Source organism: Arachis hypogaea, chromosome 12 (assembly GCF_003086295.3).
Source record: "Arachis hypogaea cultivar Tifrunner chromosome 12, arahy.Tifrunner.gnm2.J5K5, whole genome shotgun sequence".
NCBI lineage: Eukaryota > Viridiplantae > Streptophyta > Magnoliopsida > Fabales > Fabaceae > Arachis > Arachis hypogaea.
This window is the reverse complement of record NC_092047.1, coordinates 107,672,203-107,695,679: the sequence shown is the minus strand read 5'-3', so window position 1 is coordinate 107,695,679 and position 23,477 is coordinate 107,672,203. Positions and strand designations below refer to the sequence as shown.

The window sequence follows — 23,477 nt, the reverse complement described above, 5'->3', positions numbered from 1 at the left end:
ATTTTCAAGTAATATCTCTCTAAAATTGTTGGGTATATGAATACGAGAAGATGACGAAATCTTATATTTATGTAGTGGTTTCAAGGCACGATTAGATCGCTTTCTTTAGAGAGATATTTGTCCCCACACTTAGTTGCTATAGGGTTGATGACAATACTCTCCCAGGATACAATGAAACCTAAGAATTTCTTAATTAGCAATAATAAGAAATTCTCAACTCTCTTGAACAAAGAAAATCTCTTAATGGTTGAGTAATTTGTACACTTAGTACGTCCTATCTAAAATAGTGAACAAGGACTTATTTATACATATTGCACATAGCAATTATGATTGGTTACGTATACAAATGGTTATGTCTTTTCTATTACCAATAGATACAATGTTTTGAATATACACAACTCTTAAAGAGTTGTGTCCCTTTAGCCAATAGACACAATGTTTTGAACATACACAATCCTTAAAAGGTTGTGTCCCTTCAACCAAATGGTACTAAACGGTTAGTAACCGTTTATTAATATTAATAATATTAATAATAATATCAATAATATTAATAATATTAATTAATCAAATTTGTAAATACCCTTCAGATAGACTCTTTAGCTGCAATTGGCCGTGAACTCACTCTAAATGAGCACATTGATGCTCTAATGGGTTAACAGAAGAATATTTTCTACTCCTTTTATTGGTTATGTCAAAATCTAAAATCATCACACTTTTGGAAGTAGAATCTTTACTTTTTGGGCATGAAGATATGCTTGAGAGATTTCGAAAAACTGATCTGGGACAAATACAATCCAATTTTACTCAAACATCATTTAGTAGAGGTTTTAGAAGAGGTTTTCAGGCAAGAGGAGGAAGAGGAGCTACTAGAGGTTATGGTAGAGGATCAAGATTTCTGAATTCATTCTCATCAAGGCCCACAATGTCAACTTTGTGGTAAGTTTAGTCACACTGTCATTTCATATTTTCACAGATATGATCAGCAATTTCTTCCTCAATCTTGTTCTGGTCAAAATTCAACAAATTCATCATTTTCTCCTTCTTCACTCCATCAAGTTTTCACAATCCAAGATCTTTTATGGCCACTACTTCAAACTTCTCTAAAAATGATACGGGAGCCTCACATCATATAACACCTGATCAATCACACTTACTTTCTGCCTCAGAATTTACAGATCCAGATCAGGTGTTGTTAGGAAATGAAATAGGTACACGTATCTCATACATTGTTCATGGTTATTTGATATCTCTTAATACAAATCGAAAGTTCTTATTGAGAAATTTAATTCATGCTTTTGATATGTCTGAACATTTAATAAATGTGCAAAAATATGCTCAAGATAACAATTATTTCTTTAAATTTCATGCTAATCATTGTGTAGTTAAATTTCAGAGAACTCATCAGATTCTGCTTCAAGGAGTGCCTAAAAACAGTGTATATCAATTTCATCGACTTTTTATTTCTAGATCTCCATCATCTGTTTCTAATTTATGACTTGTGCTACTGTTTCTTGTCCTTCAAGCAATGTTGTTCGAGTTCTTCCCACTGTTATGCCTAATTTTTATTGTAATCCTTTAGATTCTACATCTGTTTCTTCTTATCCTCGTGTGTTTGGTGCTAAATGTTTATCTATTTCTGTTTGCCATGATAGGTTAGGTCATGTCTGTTAGGATTTGGTTGAATTAGTCCCACATTGCTTAGGATAGCAAATTGAGTGGGTGGCCTAGGCTATAAATATGAGGCTAAGTTCTCTATATTTTTTGCACCAGTCGGAAATATTTAAAGCTTGTATCTGACTTTTCTTTTTCTCTATATTCTTTGATTAGAGAGTGTTGTGAGGTGTAGTTAAATATTTGCTTTGAGAGTGTGGGTGTACTGGGGTGCCGGTGTTAGAGAGAAAGAAGTTTATGTGTTGTAACAATTTTCACATAGTGATATTCTTTGGTTGTCATTTGACAACGGCCGTGGTTTTTTTTTCTCCAGTAATTGGGGTTTTCCTCGTTAAATTCTTGTCACTACAACATTTTTGAGCTATTGCAACATATGCGATAAATAACCCTTAAAAAATGTTGTCTAAAGTGGTTAAAAGCATCACTTAAAATTTATTGCAAAAAAATAAAGCTAATACAACACCTTGTTAATAACTGTTATTTTTTATCAATTTAAAAAACATATAAAAAACGTTGCTTTAATAAATTAAACAAACAACATTTATAATATTTATATATTACACTTATTAAATGTTGCTATATTAAATATACAAAAACAACTATTATAAAAATAATATATTACTTTTTTAAAAGTTGCCTTTAGATTTATTTTAGTCTTCACGTTTCAAGTGTTGCTTAAAATTTTTTAATATTTTTTAAAAAACAAAAATAAACTATATTGTGTAGAGAAAGAGGAAAAAGGGAGAAGAAAACTCCAATCCATTCCATCCAAAATGTTTCGTTCCTAAAACCACAACCCTAACAAAATTCCTAAAATATTTCAATTAATAAAATCACAAAATCCTCAATTCATTCCAAATGTTTCGTTCGTCTGTTGTTCTTCAATCCATTCGATGATGACGCGCGTTTCTTTATTGAGCTTCGATATCAATCTCTGCTCGCTAATGAGCTTCGATTTTTTCTTCTCGTGAATGTGCTTCGATCCTCTTTGCTCGTCAATGTGCTTCGATCCTCTGCTCCTCTCCTCGTTGAGCTTCGTTCTCTACTTGTTGAGATTCGATCATCTGCTTGTTGAGCTTCGATCCTCTACTTCTCTTTTCGTCGAGCTTCGATCCTCTCTGCTCACGTTCATCACCGCCAGTCATTGTTCGATTATCACTGCTCATGTTTTTGGTGAGATTCTCATTTTTGGCATTCTTCTGCAGGTATTGATGATTCTACCGTTCTTTTTTCTGCTCTATTTTAGCACCTGTTTACATATCCTTCCCATTGACAAGTTTAGGTCACGCAAATAGCATTCCTGTTGTTACTTTGAATTTGAATTGTTTGAGAATTATTTCACTTTATATTTGTTCCTTATGCCTTATGTTTGTTATATTTATCACTAAGCTTGTTATTCAGCTTTGCGCTCTTTCTGTTTGTTATATTGTCTCAGTCATTGGTTACTCTTTCTTCTATCTTTTGTTTTTCTCCAAGTACAAATAAGTAGTTTCTTATATTAAACAGGGGAAGTATTGTATGGTGGTTGTGATGACGTTGGTGTTGGAGCAGCAGCACTATAGGGAGGGTGAGAAAGTGGTGATGGTGTTTTTGGAGGGTTTGGGTGATGGTTGTTGTGGGTAGCAGGCGAAGGAGCTTGAGAAATTGGTGATGGAACATATGGAGGATTAGGTGATGGTTGTTATGAGCAGGGGAAGGAGCCTGTGGTGGAGTTGGAGTATGATAAGGTGGTTGAGAAATTGGTGTTGGTAGATATGGAGAAGGTGATGATCTTGGTGTTCCTGGTGGACTATTGGAGTATATGGAGGGTTATGGCCAGGGGAGGGAGCTTGTGAAGGAGGGGGATGATGATTAACTTAAATAACATTTACTACTTTTATGCCAGTATTGAATTTCCTATTTGCAGGCTGCTTTTCTGTCAGCTTTGGTTGGATCAGAGGTTGCATATTCTGCTGCACAAGCTACAGTGGCAACTCTCTCGGAGGCTTACGAAACAACTAAAAATCATCGATCATTCCCAAGAAACACATCACTACAAGGTGAGAATGGCGAATATCTTTGGCTTAAGATTACGAGCTTCTGAATCAATTAAGATAATGGTCATAATGGAGGTTATCTTGAAATGGATGGATCAATCTTCATCATGTACTTATTGGACTAGTTTTTGAAACGTGTTTTTCTAAATTATGTGAATCTATACACTGTGCTGCAATTTTTTCCGTTTGTTTTTCTTCCTCCCCTCTTCTTCTGGAGCTGATATAGTATGTTCATGTGATTCTGCAAAAAATTAGCTACCATTTATGATTCCAATTCCTTCATGTAGGCAGTGGAAATTCATGGCTGCAACACGGTTTTAATTCAACAAATACTTTTGGCATCAATGAATACAGGCAAGGTCCTTTATATTCCGTATTCCCTACGAAACCGGCTCAAGTTTCCTCTGTGCAGGACCTTTTTGAGTTTATATGCTCAGGGCCTTTGCTAGAAAAAATAGGTGTGACTGCAGAGATGGTTGCAGAGTACATAGATAAGTGGTTGTTATACGGTCGGCTGCTATCTCAATTGTTTCAGTTGAACGAGTTGTACTTAACGGTGCCTCAAAAAGCTAGGATCTATCAATATTATATACCGGTCTTCCTCTGGTGTGAAGATCAGATTAAGCAACATTGGTCGACATTCAAAAATGAAGAAGATGTACCTCCTTTAGTAGTGTGTATTGCACACTTCTCTCTTCCCTTATAATGTTTCATTTTCTTTTATGCAGCTTACTATTAATTTCCTTCATCTATACCGAATATTAGTGATGATCAATTAATCATAAATATTTCTGCACTATTGCTCAGATTGGATTTAGTGCTCCCCAAGGTTGTGGAAAGACGACCCTTGTCTTTGCTCTTGATTATCTTTTTCAGAAGACTGGCAGGTTTGCTTTAAACTTCGAAGCAATCGTGTATATTTATTATCCTTTGTTGTACTAATTACTGTCTGAAAGTGAAGTGTGCTAACATATGACTGATACATCATATGGTGAAATTCTCAGGAAGTCGGCAACAATATCTATAGATGACTTTTATTTGACGGCTGAAGGTCAGGTATAAGAAAGCCGTAATCACCTCGTGCCTTTTCCATTAGTGCCACCATCTTGATCTTTTTTTGTTTTGTTTTGTTGACAAATTATGTATTTTGGTTGCAGGGTAAACTAAGAGAAGCTAATCCGGGAAATTCCCTTCTTGAGGTAGTTATCCACATGATTTGTCGAAGAGTAGCTGATCCTTCAACTTGGCCAGAGGTCGAAGGACCCCTTACGGTAACATATTATCTATTGTAATTCTTAATCCCTTTTCTTTTTCTTTTTTCGTGACAAATTAATGTCACGTTGTAACCGATGAAGTAAAGGCAAACAGACCAAATCTTATTGATGTCGATTAACATGAATTCTTTATAAGGCTCTAAGGTTGGTGATATCCAGCTTTGGAAAAAAAAGAAAAATGGTTTTCTGGCTGAACTAAACTTAAGAGTATAATGAAATTTTTGGGGTTAGCCCTGCCATGAAACAAATACAGATGTCGAGTTTTTAATACTTCAATTATTGTGCACGAATGACTGTCTAGGTTGTGTTATTTGAGGGTTGGATGCTCGGCTTCAAGCCTCTTCCTACGGAAGTTGTGAAGGCTGTTGATCTTCAGGTCAGAACTAGAAATTCATATTTAGTTTTCCATGGGGAGGGAAGCTCACAAGTGAATCTATAAAGTTCTTTTCACCAATTGTCATTTGGACAAAGTTCAATTCAAGCCCAGAAAATTATGAAATTCTATATTCTGCATTCAAGGATTATTACAAGGTAATCCCAGCAACATGGTACATTAATAAATCATGCTTTGCTAAGGGTAATCTCAGTAGGCTTTCTAATTCTTGACCTTTGAATATTATTCTTGTAGGTATGATTGGAGTTGGTAAGCAAATCCGTTAAAGAGACTGATGAATCCCAGATTTCCCGGAATCTCGAAGCTCAACATAGATATCTGGTGTGGAGAGCAGAAAAGGTAGTTTGCCTATTTTGTTTCTGACTTTTTAAATGACTGGTGATTTTCCATAAGAATATAAATGGATGTCATAGTTATGATGGTTTATGATTTCAATAAAGGTAGTTTGCCTATTTTGTTTCTAACTTTTTAAATGACTGGTGATTTTCCATAAGAATATAAATGGATGTCATAGTTATGATGGTTTATGATTTCAATAATTCAGAGAGAAGTCACTTTCCAGTTTCCCACCTATGAAATAGAATTACACAATTTTGATAAACATTATGGTCTTGCTTGTATATGATGGGAACATCCACTGTCTTTCAAACAATAAAATGGATGCTTTTCAGTTCAAGTTTTGAACTATTACACACTGAGCAACCAACCTAACAAGAACTTGCGTTTTAGTATTGTCCATGTCTAATTCTTATTAACTAGAAAATTTGGTGAGTAGGATCCTGGACAGAGTGTTTTGAAGAAACTGATTGGGGAAACACTTGCAAAGGTAGACCAAATTTGAGGTTAGTCTTATTCTGTTACATCCTAGTGCTACGGATCCTTAATTCCTGTTTTATCCCATAGGATTTGCTAAGATGTAATAAAACTAGGTATGCATGGTTTTCTGTGCAGTAGTTACATTTTCCATGCTTCGGGTAGAATAAATGTTTGTATCCTCCATTTGTTGTTAGTTAATTATACTGCTCTCTATTATCTTTTACCTCTTTTATGCCAAAACCTGCATTTACTGGATTGTGATTTGATTCAAGGTTTTAAATTGTGGACTGCATCATGCAGGTGCCACATTGCACAATAACCACAACTGCAATTTGAAGCATTGGTGTGGTCAGTTTCAGCTTGTTCCTTTGTCTGCTTTGATCCTTCCTGATGTTACTATGCTGTATTAACAGAAGCCACCTGCAGATACCTCTGTTACCATTCTTCCACTAATGTCTCTTATATTGATGGAAATCACCTTGCCATTGAAGTTTAACGATCAACCCGAAATCGCAAAATATTAATTAGTTTCAGCTTGTATTTGGTCAATCTATGACATCTTTTTGATAAATATTAATTACTATTTTGTTATGACAATTATTGTTAGACAAGAATTTTATTATTTTGTTGAGAATTATTGATGAACATGTATTTGAAATACTAATTGAACTTTTTAATAACTATTTTAATTAGAATTTTATTATTAGTTATTTTGTCTCTTTTATAATTTTTTTTCTATTGTGCAAAATTTATTTATTAATTAAAATAATTACACATGTATAAACAAAAAAATTTATTGTAAATTTTAATTTTTTGTATTTTTATTACAAAAATAATTTTTATTTTTATCAAAAAGGCAACCCTTTTATTAGTTGCATATTTTGAATATTAGACAACACTTGTATGGTTGCATATCCAAAAGAAAAAGTAATACTTGTATAGGTTGCATATCCAAAAGAAAAGACAACACTTGTATAGGTTGCATATCCTAAAGAAAAGACAATACTTTAAAGGGTTGCATATTCAAAACTAATAGGCAACACTTTAAAGTATTGCAAATTCAAACTTATAAGCAACACATAAAAGGGTTGAATTTTATTGCAAATAGGCAATATTTTTTAGTAGTGGTCAAAATATGAGAAAAGACAACATTGCAAAAGTGTTGTCTCAAAGACACCTTTGAAGTGTTGTTGTTTTTTAACCAAAGGCAACACTTACCAAATGTTGCTTTTGTTGCTCTCAAAAGCAACGCTTTTGAAACCAAAAAGTGTTGCCTTGATCTAAGGCAACGGCTGCATATGCAACGCCGCCCAAAAACGTTGCCTTAGGTCCAAAAGTGTTGCCATAGATCAAAAGCAACCTTTTGTCAGCCTTTAGGCAACACTTTTTAAATGTTGCCTCAACCTGAAAATGTTGTAGTGTGTGTTGTGATTGTGTCTATTTTATTTCTCTGTGAAAGGTATTTTCTCAAGGGTGAATGGTGTATTATTCCCAACAATGCCTCATAAAAAATTGTTAAGTCATCAACTCTTGTAATATACCTATTTCAGTTTCAATAAAGAAAGATAGTTTATGCAGATTTTGCTAAAGATGATTTTCAATTTCATATGCTTCTTGAAATGATATACACTGATATCTGCGGTCCTTCCCCAAATCTGTCCCATAATGGTTTTAGTTACTATACTCATTTATAGATGCATTTACTCGATACACTTCTATTTTCCTATTACATTCAAAAGCACATGCTCTTCAAGCTTTCATTTAATTCAAATCTCAAATTGAAAATCACACTAGACTCAAGATTAAAGCATTATAGTCAGATCATGCAAGGGAATATCTCTCTCACTCTTTTACAGAATTTCTCACAACTCATGGCATAGAACACATATTTTCTCGCCCCTTACACCCATCAATAAAATGGGAGGGCTAAAAGAAAACATAGACATATGGACAGTGTAAATCAACACAAACTACGCATTGTACATGTCTCAGATGTGGAACAAGTTGCTGACATATGCACCAAGCCTCTGTCTTTTACTTGCTTTTGAAAAATTTAAGACCAAACTCAAGGTAGCTCCTATACCTCCCTTGAGTTTAAGGGGGCTGATAGGAGTAATCCTCCTCTAACTGAATTAGTTGAGAAGGAAAACGGTTAGCTAGACTTGAGAGTTAGTTAGAAGACTTCTAGAGACTATAATATATAAAAAAAGGTTCACCTTTCAAAATAACGTCAGAGAAATAAAATACAACAATCAGTTTCTTCTAATATAAGAAAATAGTGAATTCACACTTCTTTAATTCTCACTTCTGCAATTCTGCATAATTCTCCTCTATTATAAACATAAATTCAACAGATTCAAATAAATCTTAAAAATATATTTATAACTATTTATATGCCTCTTTTTATAACTTAAATTTTAGGAAAAAATAATATGTTAAAGAATAACTCAATTTTGTACCTTAATTTTTTTATATTTTAAACACTTTTTTTTTTTATTTTTAACTTTATTAGTTGATGAAAGCATCATATGATACACGTGTTAGAAAGCAAGGACGAAATTAGTCAAGCGAAAAATATTGGAAATTGCTAAAACAAGAGGATGGAGTTGAGGAAGACAATCAAATACGTTATCATGCAGAGCGGAATTTGTTACGTACTTTAATTAATTTAATTTAACAGTTTTCCAGTTTGTAAGGTTTGACCGAGTGAAGACTGAACAGCGATTAGGTGATGACGACTGCGTCAGTTGTGAAGGTTTCAACGGTCTTTAATTTGTTACAAAAATAAAAATAAGAGAAAAGGACAAATAGGTCCCTGACCTTTTGTCTCGCGGACATTTTCGTCCCTGACCATTGAAAAATACTTTTAAATCCCTGACCTTCACAAAACTTGGACGGATTAGTCCCTGACAGAGGCATTTAGACGGATCAGTCCCTGACGGAGTCATTTGGACGGAGGGACTGATCCGTCTAAATTTTGTGAAGGTCAGGGACTTAAAAGTATTTTTCAATGGTCAGGGACAAAAATGTCCGCAGAACAAAAGGTCAGGGACCTATTTGTCCTTTTCTCTAAAAATAATAACAAAGAAGACCAAGAGATCAGAATAGCAGACCCCGGTTATCATATTTCTTTTTTAAAGATATAAACATTTATCAACCATATTAAATAGGTAAATTCTATTCTACCCTTTCTATAATAACATATACATTACCCTCTATGACATGTCACTCTCTAATTGGTGGTTATGTTAACTATGGTTAAACTATCGGTAATTAAATTATAGCCCAAAGTGGGTAATTGTATAATTTAGGAGTAAGTATGATTTTGGTCCCTAAAGTTTAGTGCTAGAATCGAAATCGTCTTTCTTGTAATTTTCGTATTAAAATCGTCCTTAACGTTTTTATTCGTATTAAAATGGTCCTTTTTATTTTTTTTGGACAAAAATACCTTCACCACTACCAACATAATTACTTCCTCCACCACCACCACCACCACCACCAACACCAACACCACCACCACAACCTCCACCAACACCACCACCAACACCAACATACACCACCACCACCACCAGCACCACCAACACCACCACCAACGCCGCCGTCTGTAAGACCCAAGACTTTTGAAAAGTCCTATTTTGAATCAATTTCAATTTATATATTTATTTATGGTTTTAATTTCAGAAATTATTTTTATTGAAAATAATTAAAGGCAATTAATTGGATTTGAAATAAATTAAGGTTTTTATCCAAACTCTACACCTATGGATTATTTTTCTACTTATGATTTAAAGTTCTGAAAATTTGAAAATTAATGAGGTTTGGCTATTTAAATTAGAATTTTGTGTAATTTTATAATTATTGAATTATTTTTTATATTTAAATTATAAAATTGGTAGTTAGGAAATGATAAGAATTTTATATGATTTGATTTTAGATAATTTAATTTATATCATTTAATACATTAGTTAAAGATAAGGAAAAAAATTAATTATATTACCATAAATTTTCAATTAGAGTAATTTATTGAGAATCAATTAGTGTTTTTATACCACAAATAATATTTTAAAGTAACTTTAGAGATTAAATTAGTTTTTCAAATATTAATACTTTATGCTTTAATTTTATTAAAATTATTTTACTCAAATCAAACCCAAAATCCCCAATTCCATATACAAATCCTAACCCTAATTAACACACATGTTTTCTCTATTCCAAATGAACCCTAGCCGACACTTGTTTTCTTTCATTCAGTAAACATATCAGAAAAGAAAAAAAAAGAAAGAAAGAAAGAAAGAAAGAAAGAAGCAGAAGAATGAAGAAAAGAAAGAAGGGAAGAGGGGAAGGGGACCGCCGAGGAGAAGGAGAGGAAGAGGAAGGGAAGCTGCTCGCGCCCTGCCCCCGCGCCAGTTCCCTGCCGCGCCGCCGTCGAGCCCACCGAGCAGAAGCCCATCGTCGCGCACCACCGCCACGTCGCCGACGAAGAGGAGAGAGCGAGCAGCGCCGAGGAGGCTTCGAAGATCCGCTGCTGTCCAGCCGTGCCGTCCTCACCGTCGCCGTCGCGGGTCAGATCTGAGGCGAGAGAGCAGGCCGCGAAGGAGGAGGGAACCGCGCCGTCTGTTGAAAGTATTCGTGTCGCCGCCAGAACCCTTGTCGTCGCCGTTGCCGTTGGACGAAGGACTGAGGAAAAGATGCGATGTACATAGCAGCTCACTGCAGTGCTTCGTCTCCGCCGCTGCCATGGACGCCGGTGAGTTGCACGGTGTTATCGGGGTATGACGAGGAAGATTCGTAGATTGGGGTTTTCCAAAATCAAGGTTTGGAGTTTGGTGAAGATTGGTTCAGTAGTTGGATTTTTGGCGTTACTGTTTTGCCACCGCCATTGTTGTAGCCGTGCCTCTATTGCCGGAAAACGGCGCCGTTGTTGCCGGAGAACCACCGTTGAAGCCGTTACTGTTCTGGTGAGCCTTACCCTTGTTTCTGATCTCCTTTTGTACGCTTAAGTTGTTCTGTTGCTGCTGTGAGGGAGTGTTTATGTTGAATGAAATCGTTATTGTGTTATTCAGCTGCCGCCGCCACTAGAGGTAGCTATTGGAGCTACCGCCAAAACCCCTGTCTTCTTGGTAAGCACTTTGTTTCTGAAACTTCTTAAAATCAGTGTTCTATTGTAATCTGTTGGAGATTCTGGGATGTTGGTACTGTAGGTTTGGGTTCCGGTATTTGCACGTCAAAATTAAGGTTGTTACAGAACCATCAGAGCTTCCGACCGCTATTAGAGCTACTGTCTGGTCAATTTGGAAGCTGCTACTGTGTCGTTCTATTCTGTTTATCGTGGTGAGATTATTCGGTTCCGTTCTTGTTTATCGCAATATTCTATTATCAATTATGTTCTAATATCGCTCAATATCCATTCCGCGTTAATTCTAAATTATGTCAGATATGTGGTTGTTGCTGTGATCCCTGCGGTTGCTTGAGAATTTCTACGGTTGTTGCCAATTAACATGAGAATAAGGATTTAATGGGTTTAATTAGGCAACTTGCGACTAATCGAGGTAGGGGTTTTTCTTAAAATCTACTTTATATTACAGAGTTGTTATGAATAGATATTAATGTGAGAAACATATGTCTGAGATTATGATTGTCTTATAAATGTGGTTGTTTGCTGGACTGAATGATTGGCTGCTTGATTGCTTGTGTAGTTTGTGATTGCTGAAAAGAAATTAGTTTGAAAAGTTTAGTTGATTATTATGAAAAATGGCTTTCTTGATTTTGAAGCTATTTTTGATAATGTGAACGAATCGGCTTTGGAAATGATTTGGAATATGAAACTGAATTGATTTTGGAAACAGTTTAATTTTGAGTTAGTCTAACTTTAAAAATGACTTTATAAATGATTTAGTATTTGAGCTGGTTTGGTTTTAAAAAGAGATTTATTATTGGCATTGATTCGCTTTGAAAATAAATTGATATTGGAGTTGGTTGAATTTTGGAAGATGATTGAGATTTTGGAAATAGTTGAGAAAATGTTTGAGAAATATTTGGATGGAACCCGAAAAGGGTGGCAGAATCCGAGTTTTAGAGGAGATGCTGCCGGAATTTTATAAAATTGGAAGTTTTGTTTGAAGTAATTGTTTAAAAAGATTTAGTTCTTAAACTTTATATGTTTAAGATTGATTTATTTAGAAAAGAAAGAATTATGTTTTGGATTGAGATTGTTGATTAACGGAAAAAAGGATGATGAGGATGGATTTGAAATATGATTTTTGAATGAATTTGGAAATGTGATATGGATTGACGAATGATGATGATATTGACGAATGTGAATGAATTATTTATGTGGCTTATGAATTTGAAATATCTGAGATACGAGGTTCCCTGGATTAAGTGCCGTGGCTCGCCACCACGTGTACCAGGTTGAAAACTCGATACTCTGTTGACCCTACGACGTAAGTGTGACCGGGCACTATATAAATTCCCGGGAATGTTACCCCCATTGAGCAATATAATTTGAGAAAAAGCTATGCATAGACTCTTGGGGATGCACGTCGGGGGACGGTCTAAGGACAATTCAGACTTGTCGGGTTGGCTGGATAACCGACAGATGAGCCTCATCAGCCATAGGACAGGCATGCATCATATGCATTTGTATGCTTTGCTTGGGTTTGAACTTGTTTTGGTTTGCCTAATTGCTAAACTGTTCTTAACTGCTACTTGAACTATTTGCTGTAACTGCTACCTACTTGTGCTTTCCTTGTCTGTCTTGCCTATGTTTGTCCTGGCGTGCTACATTTGAGAATGAACTTTGGTGCTGAATTAATGACTGTGTTGTTTGATTGCATGGTTGGTTTCTGATTGAGATTTTCTTATAAGAAAGGAAAGATTTTGGACTTCTGAAAGATTAAACATTGTTTCTTTGAAAGAGTTTTGAACGATTTCCTATTGGTTTTAAAAGATTCATAAGGCAATGATAATCACTGAGCTTGAAAACAGTTTTCTTACTAAATATCTTCTTATGACAACTTTGAAACTCCGTGGTGAGACCATGTGGTTAGGTTCTCACCCCCTACAGCTTTACCTTTTCAGGATCCAGATGAAGAGGCATTAAGAAGAGTTACACTGGGTCTGACTTATATGCTGCTGTGTTAATTAGATTATTTTCTTCCCTCGTCTTTGTCATTACAAATTTCTAAGAGGGATAGGAATTGTATGTTCTATATGTATATTATATTATGAGATATTATGTAAGGAGTCTTGTATATGAATCTATGCCTGCTTGCATTTTTCTTAAGATAAAGTGTTTATTTCCAGTTTAAAAAGAAATCAGCGAATACAGTGTCGAGTCAGGCTCCTATTTTAGTATTTAGTATGTAAAGCAGTCGTAATACTTCTTGCTATCAGAGTGGCGAAGCCGGAAGCGTGACTTTTGATAGTGAGGGTGTTACATTGTGGTATCAGAGCGGTCTTTCCTATAGAGCCTTGGGAATGGACTGATTATGCAACAATTGCATACTCTGAGAGTCTGTCATGTAGTAGGTCTTGTTTGAATAACGAGAATTAGAGCTTTATGCACATGACGGTCTATTGATTAATGCCATTAGTCTTGCATTGCATAATTCCTGGTATTAAGTTTGGCCGGCTTAGCACTGTGAATTATGTATATGGAATCACCAATAGGTTATCATAGACGATATGCGAGTCATAAATAACGTGAGTCGCGGGTTTCGGGAACGTTAGAAATTATTTCTCGAAGTTACGCGGTTAAGTGTCTTGAACTCTGCGAATATTACGTATCTTATTCCTGCTTGGAATGCTCTAAGGTTCCTGTCTGCGATACTTTTCTTGAAAAGTGATCAAATTATCTTTCAATCATACTCTCTTGTTCACGTACGCTCTTATTTGATCCTGACTGCATATGCTTGTTTAAAACCCTTGGTGTATTTACCTTCTTTATTTAGCCACTTCCACTTGAATCATGTATTTTTTATATATATACATTTGAATCTGTTTTGATGCAATACACCTTTTTAAGTTCATATTTTGAGTCTTTTGTAATAAATTGTAATTTAGTTTTCCTCTTATTTGACGATAATTACAGCCATTCTTTAAATCTTAAACAAAATCGCTTTTGATTTGAAATATACAATCGCTTTTAATTTGATATATACTTCTTTATATAAATGTTGAAAGTTTCTTATGCAGTTTAAAACTAATTGTTTCCAATACCTCGTCTGTTTCTTCACTGATTTATGGAAATGTATATGTACTTTAAATACAATTTGATTTTTTAGCAATTTTATTACAATTTTTACGAATATCCTTATTTGATTATATACTTAGATATTTTTCAAAGAAAGGTTTTTATCTCTTCCCAGTTAGTTTTTGTTTGGTAAACTTCACCTATTTTATTTTTAATTTGAATTTGGTTTAGCATACTACATTGTCGATGCAATTATTGTTCTTTTAGAAAAAAATGTTGGACTCATATCTTTCTTCTTGTGAATAGACCAATTTCTTTCTTAAGCTTTTCATTTCTGAGAATGTTATATTTGATTCTGTTTTTAATTACTCTCTCACCTTTTTTTGAACGTCACCATTAGTCTTAGTTTTTCATTTCTTATGAATCTCATGCTCATCCGAGTCAACTTGAATTCGTTTCCATCTAATGCACCATTTGTCCTTTTATTTGTCTTTCTTTAGTCAAAGATTCTTTCTTGAGAATTTTCTATTGATTAAGTTGTCTTTTTTGACGCGTTTTGTATTCCTTTGGACTAATTGGAAACTTATTTGATAATCCATGCCTAGTGAGTTCTTGTTCGAATTCCCTTGATTTAAAGATTCTTTCTTCCATGGGCTGATTTCCTTTTAAGTGCATCGTAATTTTCTTAAATAATTTTTTTTGCGAGGTGATTATTCCAAGTATACTTTCAAAATTTTGTTTTGGACCATTTTGACGAAGATTTGAATTCTTTTGAAGAAATTTAAGTTTTGAATCAACTCTTTAAGTTGCTGAGTTCCTTTTTAAGCTTTTCGTTTCTATGAATGACATGTTTTATGAATCCTAATTGAAATACTTTGATTTAAGTTCCTTTCTTAAAATGAGTTAGTTTCCTTTTTAGCATATCTTAATATTATTGAACATCTTTATAAAATTGTGACTTCAAGTATATTACTGGAGTTTTGTTTTAAACCTTTTTAATCAAGTTTTGATTTATTCTTATACAAAGTTGTCCCTGACTTTAAATTGCTTTACTTGAGCAGTGCTTCTCTTTGATGTGATTTGAACTTATTTTGGGGCGATATAACCATCTATTGAAGTTTTAATAAAATCGTTTTCAATTCAGCCTACACTCCTTTACCTTATACTCTAAAAATTTCTGTATGTGATTTAAACATGTTCAATTGTAATGCATCATCTTTTCTTTTATGAGTAAAACTTTATGTTAGGTTTTCTTCCAACAAAATTGTAGTTTTCATACATGCTTGAAAAAGAAGAGAAAATTCAATTTAGCTCTTAGCCAAATTAATCCTTCCATTTACAAAGTTTGTGTAATCTATTTCCACTTAAATTTATATTGAAATAATGCTACATTTATGCTTTTATTAGTCTTTTGAAGGATGTTTGTTACCCATTTTCTCTTTTAGAACATGAAATGATTTTCCCTTAAGTTTTCCATCCTTTACGAACAATGCATTCAAAAATATTTTTAAACCATACTCTTGAGTTCTATAAATCTTGTCTTTGGTTTGGATATTCTTCTTCTGTAAACCCCATATTTTTTTATTCAGCTTGAATTCGTTTCAAAACACTGTGTTGTTTTTCATCTTATTGGTCCTATCGAATCCCTTCGACTCGAGAGTTACCCTTAATGTTATCAGTTGATTCTCTTTCCAGCATTCTTCATTACTTGTTTATTCTTGTCTACTTGTGATTTCAATAATTCTTTTAAATTCTCGCGAATACGATACTTGTCACTTTCCTTTCTTTTCTAAGGTCTGTTATCCTTCTAAGTATACTCGAGATTAGTTTTGGTATCTTGTGTGATTGTTGGACTTAGTAAACGACACATTAATTATTTAGGGTACATTTGGTGGACGCAAAAGGTGAAACTTGTAAATATACCATGTTGAAGGGAGTTGTGGAACATTATTTCATGTGAAAGAATTTTGTTGATGTTGGGTTTGTGACCATTAAGATTTATGAAGTGTTGACGAGGTTGAAAACATTCGGATGAGTTGCTCAATGAAGTACAGTTGAGAATGGTGGAGATAAGTTATTGAAGTTCAAATAGTTGAGTTTTTGAAGTTGGTATGAGATTAGTATACAGAAGTTGAGCACATCATTTTAACCCCGGCTTGCTTTATAGCCTTTTGCCGCCTTGCATTACCATCACACGTTTGAAATATATTATTTTGTGCATCAAGCCTATCTTGTAATTTTGTTTCACATCATACTTATACTTTTTATATTTTTATACCATATGAAAATTCTAGTATTTGAAACTATATGAATATATATACTGAGAATTTTTTGCCTTTTCTTTAAATAAGTTCAAGAGCAAAGTAATATGAAATCTCTTTAATTTTGTATCAATTTTCGAGGACGAAAATTTTTATAAGGTGGGTAGGATGTAAGACCCAAGACTTTTGAAAAGTCCTATTTTGAATCAATTTCAATTTATATATTTATTTATGGTTTTAATTTCAGAAATTATTTTTATTGAAAATAATTAAAGGCAATTAATTGGATTTGAAATAAATTAAGGTTTTTATCCAAACTCTACACCTATGGATTATTTTTCTACTTATGATTTAAAGTTCTGAAAATTTGAAAATTAATGAGGTTTGGCTATTTAAATTAGAATTTTGTGTAATTTTATAATTATTGAATTATTTTTTATATTTAAATTATAAAATTGGTAGTTAGGAAATGATAAGAATTTTATATGATTTGATTTTAGATAATTTAATTTATATCATTTAATACATTAGTTAAAGATAAGGAAAAAAATTAATTATATTACCATAAATTTTCAATTAGAGTAATTTATTGAGAATCAATTAGTGTTTTTATACCACAAATAATATTTTAAAGTAACTTTAGAGATTAAATTAGTTTTTCAAATATTAATACTTTATGCTTTAATTTTATTAAAATTATTTTACTCAAATCAAACCCAAAATCCCCAATTCCATATACAAATCCTAACCCTAATTAACACACATGTTTTCTCTATTCCAAATGAACCCTAGCCGACACTTGTTTTCTTTCATTCAGTAAACATATCAGAAAAGAAAAAAAAGAAAGAAAGAAAGAAAGAAAGAAGCAGAAGAATGAAGAAAAGAAAGAAGGGAAGAGGGGAAGGGGATCGCCGAGGAGAAGGAAAGGAAGAGGAAGGGAAGCTGCTCGCGCCCTGCCCCCGCGCCAGTTCCCTGCCGCGCCGCCGTCGAGCCCACCGAGCAGAAGCCCATCGCCGCGCACCACCGCCACGTCGCCGACGAAGAGGAGAGAGCGAGCAGCGCCGAGGAGGCTTCGAAGATCCGCTGCTGTCCAGCCGTGCCGTCCTCACCGTCGCCGTCGCGGGTCAGATCTGAGGCGAGAGAGCAGGCCGTGAAGGAGGAGGGAACCGCGCCGTCTGTTGAAAGTATTCGTGTCGCCGCCAGAACCCTTGTCGTCGCCGTTGCCGTTGGACGAAGGAGAGAGGAAAAGATGCGATGTACATAGCAGCTCACTGCAGTGCTTCGTCTCCGCCGCTGCCATGGACGCCGGTGAGTTGCACGGTGTTATCGGGGTATGACGAGGAAGATTCGTAGATTGGGGTTTTCCAAAATCAAGGTTTGGAGTTTGGTGAAGATTGGTTCAGTAGTTGGATTTTTGGCGTTACTGTTTTGCCACCGCCATTGTTGTAGCCGTGCCTCTATTGCCGAAAAACGGCGCCGTTGTTGCCGGAGAACCACCGTTGAAGCCGTTACTGTTCTGGTGAGCCTTACCCTTGTTTCTGATCTCCTTTTGTACGCTTAAGTTGTTCTGTTGCTGCTGTGAGGGAGTGTTTATGTTGAATGAAATTGTTATTGTGTTATTCAGCTGCCGCCGCCACTAGAGGTAGCTATTGGAGCTGCCGCCAAAACCCCTGTCTTCTTGGTAAGCACTTTGTTTTTGAAACTTCTTAAAATCAGTGTTCTATTGTAATCTGTTGGAGATTCTGGGATGTTGGTACTGTAGGTTTGGGTTCCGGTATTTGCACGTCAAAATTAAGGTTGTTACAGAACCATCAGAGCTTCCGACCGCTATTAGAGCTACTGTCTGGTCAATTTGGAAGCTGCTACTGTGTCGTTCTATTCTGTTTATCGTGGTGAGATTATTCGGTTCCGTTCTTGTTTATCGCAATATTCTATTATCAATTATGTTCTAATATCGCTCAATATCCATTCCGCGTTAATTCTAAATTATGTCAGATATGTGGTTGTTGCTGTGATCCCTGCGGTTGCTTGAGAATTTCTACGGTTGTTGCCAATTAACATGAGAATAAGGATTTAATGGGTTTAATTAGGCAACTTGCGACTAATCGAGGTAGGGGTTTTTCTTAAAATCTACTTTATATTACAGAGTTGTTATGAATAGATATTAATGTGAGAAACATATGTCTGAGATTATGATTGTCTTATAAATGTGGTTGTTTGCTGGACTGAATGATTGGCTGCTTGATTGCTTGTGTAGTTTGTGATTGCTGAAAAGAAATTAGTTTGAAAAGTTTAGTTGATTATTATGAAAAATGGCTTTCTTGATTTTGAAGCTATTTTTGATAATGTGAACGAATCGGCTTTGGAAATGATTTGGAATATGAAACTGAATTGATTTTGGAAACGGTTTAATTTTGAGTTAGTCTAACTTTAAAAATGACTTTATAAATGATTTAGTATTTGAGCTGGTTTGGTTTTAAAAAGAGATTTATTATTGGCATTGATTCGCTTTGAAAATAAATTGATATTGGAGTTGGTTGAATTTTGGAAGATGATTGAGATTTTGGAAATAGTTGAGAAAATGTTTGAGAAATATTTGGATGGAACCCGAAAAGGGTGGCAGAATCCGAGTTTTAGAGGAGATGCTGCCGGAATTTTATAAAATTGGAAGTTTTGTTTGAAGTAATTGTTTAAAAAGATTTAGTTCTTAAACTTTATATGTTTAAGATTGATTTATTTAGAAAAGAAAGAATTATGTTTTGGATTGAGATTGTTGATTAACGGAAAAAAGGATGATGAGGATGGATTTGAAATATGATTTTTGAATGAATTTGGAAATGTGATATGGATTGACGAATGATGATGATATTGACGAATGTGAATGAATTATTTATGTGGCTTATGAATTTGAAATATCTGAGATACGAGGTTCCCTGGATTAAGTGCCGTGGCTCGCCACCACGTGTACCAGGTTGAAAACTCGATACTCTGTTGACCCTACGACGTAAGTGTGACCGGGCACTATATAAATTCCCGGGAATGTTACCCCCATTGAGCAATATAATTTGAGAAAAAGCTATGCATAGACTCTTGGGGATGCACGTCGGGGGACGGTCTAAGGACAATTCAGACTTGTCGGGTTGGCTGGATAACCGACAGATGAGCCTCATCAGCCATAGGACAGGCATGCATCATATGCATTTGTATGCTTTGCTTGGGTTTGAACTTGTTTTGGTTTGCCTAATTGCTAAACTGTTCTTAACTGCTACTTGAACTATTTGCTGTAACTGCTACCTACTTGTGCTTTCCTTGTCTGTCTTGCCTATGTTTGTCCTGGCGTGCTACATTTGAGAATGAACTTTGGTGCTGAATTAATGACTGTGTTGTTTGATTGCATGGTTGGTTTCTGATTGAGATTTTCTTATAAGAAAGGAAAGATTTTGGACTTCTGAAAGATTAAACATTGTTTCTTTGAAAGAGTTTTGAACGATTTCCTATTGGTTTTAAAAGATTCATAAGGCAATGATAATCACTGAGCTTGAAAACAGTTTTCTTACTAAATATCTTCTTATGACAACTTTGAAACTCCGTGGTGAGACCATGTGGTTAGGTTCTCACCCCCTACAGCTTTACCTTTTCAGGATCCAGATGAAGAGGCATTAAGAAGAGTTACACTGGGTCTGACTTATATGCTGCTGTGTTAATTAGATTATTTTCTTCCCTCGTCTTTGTCATTACAAATTTCTAAGAGGAATAGGAATTGTATGTTCTATATGTATATTATATTATGAGATATTATGTAAGGAGTCTTGTATATGAATCTATGCCTGCTTGCATTTTTCTTAAGATAAAGTGTTTATTTCCAGTTTAAAAAGAAATCAGCGAATACAGTGTCGAGTCAGGCTCCTATTTTAGTATTTAGTATGTAAAGCAGTCGTAATACTTCTTGCTATCAGAGTGGCGAAGCCGGAAGCGTGACTTCTGATAGTGAGGGTGTTACACTGTCCCCCTCCCCGCCTCCCCTTCCCAGCACCCCCACCCCTACCCCCACCCCGCGGTCACCCCCCCTTTCCGTCTCCCCTTCCCAGCACCCCCACCCCCACCCCCACCCCGCGTCACCCCCTCCCCGTTTTCCCTTCCCCCCATCCCGCGGTCACCCCCCTTTCCATCTCCCCTTCCCAGCACCCCCACCCCCAGCCCGCGTCACCCCCTCCCCGTTTTCCCTTCCCCCCACCCCGCGGTCACCCCCCTCTCCGTCTCCCCTTCCCAGCACCCCCACCCCCACCCCGCCTCCCCTTCCCCCCACTCCCAAACAGAAACAGAAACAGAGAAACAAAAACTCAAGTAACAAATTAACAAATTCAAGTACAAAGCCAAATCAACAGAGGAGCATGCATGAACGGCGGAGAGGCAGTGGCGGGACGGCGAGACTGCGGCAGCGGAACAGCGAGACTGCGGCGGCGGGACGGCGGCTTCCCTTTCTCCTTCATCGTCATCATCATCAGAGTTTTGGAGGAGGCGGCGGCGACGACAGAGGTTCCCCGGCGCCGTCCCCCTCCCCCTCTTCCCTTCCCCTCCCCTCCCCTCCCCTTCGTATACCTCTTTTCTTCCCCCACCCACCCCAAACGCGTTTTCTTCCCTCTCCCCCAAACACGCGTTTTCCTTTTTTTTTTAATTTTATAATTTTTATTATTAAAATAGGAATAGGGGTAGTTTAGGAATAAAACAAAAAATTTTATTAAAAATGACGATTTTAATACGAATAAAAACGTTAAGGACGATTTTAATACGAAAATTACAAGAGGGACGATTTCGATTCTAGCACTAAACTTTAGGGACCAAAACCATACTTACCCCTATAATTTACTAAACTATTAAAAACCCAAATCATTCTCCCAGAAAATGAACCCTAATTTTCTATATTTCCTCTCCTGTTCTGTCGCCGTCGTCGCCACCCGAGCATAACCGCTTCATTAGGTGCCCCATTCTCTCCGTCTGTCGTGCCGTCTCCGTCCTACAAAATGACGTTACTATTGCACATGCTTATGAATTTTCAATTTTAATTTTCATTGTAGTGCCTTGTTAATTGAGTGTCAGCTAGGTTTTGTTTGTTTGTCCCCTTTTTTGAGGCAGTTAATTGCGTTGATTGAGAAGGAAGGCATGGCGGCGGAAAAGAATCAACGATGCCTTATGGTGCTAATGCATACAAGGATCTGCGGCATCAACCCAAAAAGGTGGAGGAGGAGGCTGTGGTTTGGGAAAATCTACCTCCGTTTCCTTTAATTTCAGCGTGGATCTTCCACTGGGTCGCATGCACGCTTTGGAGTTGGATTCCAAGATTCATCTCGTTGGAGGTTTCAAATATTTGTCCGTACTTGATTATTATTGTGATGGTCCTTGCTATCCTTCCAAAAAAGTCTACGAACTAGACCTTAAGAAGGAGGTGGAGGAGTCGAATCCAATAGATGATTTTCCAAAGTTATTGATACCGGGTTCTATGCTCTTCACAAAATCTGAAGTGTTTGTTATTTTATAAGGATGTGTGGTCTCGATCATCTCGTACATGAGGCTGGTCCTCCGAATTTTTGGGTTTTAGCGACCAAGGTTTGGGCCCCTGATCATCCTGACCAACACTCACATTCCTTACTTGATCACATGTATTTCTATGGTAAGCTATACCTCCAAATCTGTTTTGAAGATGGAAGAGTTTTTGTCTACTCTTATGACACCCATAACTCATATTGGACCAGTGAGGGTGGCAATAGTTTTACGCGTCTTTTTTTGTGTCCAAGTGGGTGGCCAGCGTCGGTCCTTTCTTCCAAGTGTGTATACTCCAGGTATCGGATAATTTCCTGCATCTTCATGTTGTTTACTCCTGAGTATTGTTATTCGTATTGGTATTGCTATTGTTACAGACTTGTTTTATCCTGGCAAATACTTGGCACTTTCATGCGAATGCATTGGAGAAAAATACTTGATGTGTGCTTTCGGATGAATTGGGTGTCTGTTATCTTCCAAAGGCTTGAAGGCTGCTTATATAGAATGCCATCCTTCAATCATGAGGAAAGGTCTGTGCTTGTTGATTTTGATGGCAAAGGCACGTTTCTTGTTATGTTACCTGGCTTTGCAAAGGAATGAAGACAGGACCCTGTGCGTGTTGGTTCTTCAAGTCATTGTGAAGAAGGTTGTATCCCATCCCTCCCGGATCCTGCATAGATCTGTGAGGTCCCCAATAGAGTGTGATTTCTTAGATTGGAAGGTCCTTAGCATGAACATGTACAGCATAAATCGTGGCTTCGATGATTGGTTTAGTGTCTCTCTTTTCCCTGGCATCCCCTGCAACAAAGCCATTGCATACGAGGTCCGAAGGGGAGGAAAAAGAAAATGCAACCAAATTTGAGTTCCAAACATGCTTGATTGCTTCAAAGGTAATGCTTGCCTCTCTGCTTTTTGTCATCATTGTCTTATGTACCTTAAAGTAAAGTAGCTTTGTTATTTGTTGTTGTCCCATATTGATGTGAGTAAGTTTGTCAATGCATGCCATTCTTGTTTCAATTCATGAATAGAGGAAGGTTCTTCCTGGTGATTTGATTGTTAGTTTGGAATATTGTATAGATTCATGTCAAGGACAACTATGCTAGTTTTCTTAAAATCTGTAATCTAACTTATGTATAGATTATGATGTCAACATAGTAAACTTCTGCCTTCTTGTTCCAATCCAATGGGAAGAGCACTACTTTTTGAATGATGATTTCTTTTATGTTTTTGATTTTCTGTGATTTTCTATGATTTTAATTCTGAACTCGATTCAATTAGTCAGTTTCTGAGTTG

The 23,477-nt window shown here is 36.0% G+C and overlaps 1 protein-coding gene across 5 annotated transcripts; it reads left to right on the top strand.

The window, feature by feature from the left end:
* Window positions 1–2,411: 2,411 nt before the first annotated feature.
* On the top strand, window positions 2,412–6,901 carry LOC112728121 (D-glycerate 3-kinase, chloroplastic). Of its 5 annotated transcripts, none has more exons than XM_072209661.1 (10): window positions 2,412–2,876; window positions 3,578–3,710; window positions 3,995–4,365; window positions 4,515–4,594; window positions 4,712–4,763; window positions 4,865–4,978; window positions 5,283–5,512; window positions 5,610–5,714; window positions 6,151–6,217; window positions 6,492–6,901. In XM_072209661.1, exons 1-7 carry the CDS (start codon window positions 2,643–2,645, stop codon window positions 5,418–5,420), a joined length of 1,122 nt encoding a protein of 373 aa, XP_072065762.1. In that variant the 5' UTR covers window positions 2,412–2,642; the 3' UTR covers window positions 5,421–5,512; window positions 5,610–5,714; window positions 6,151–6,217; window positions 6,492–6,901. The 5 variants fall into 5 exon arrangements, with proteins under 5 accessions (XP_072065762.1, XP_025633912.1, XP_025633913.1 ...); XM_025778127.3 differs by having other exon boundaries at window positions 3,995–4,380; XM_072209663.1 differs by having other exon boundaries at window positions 2,418–2,876; window positions 4,712–4,758.
* The last annotated feature ends 16,576 nt before the right edge of the window (window positions 6,902–23,477 follow it).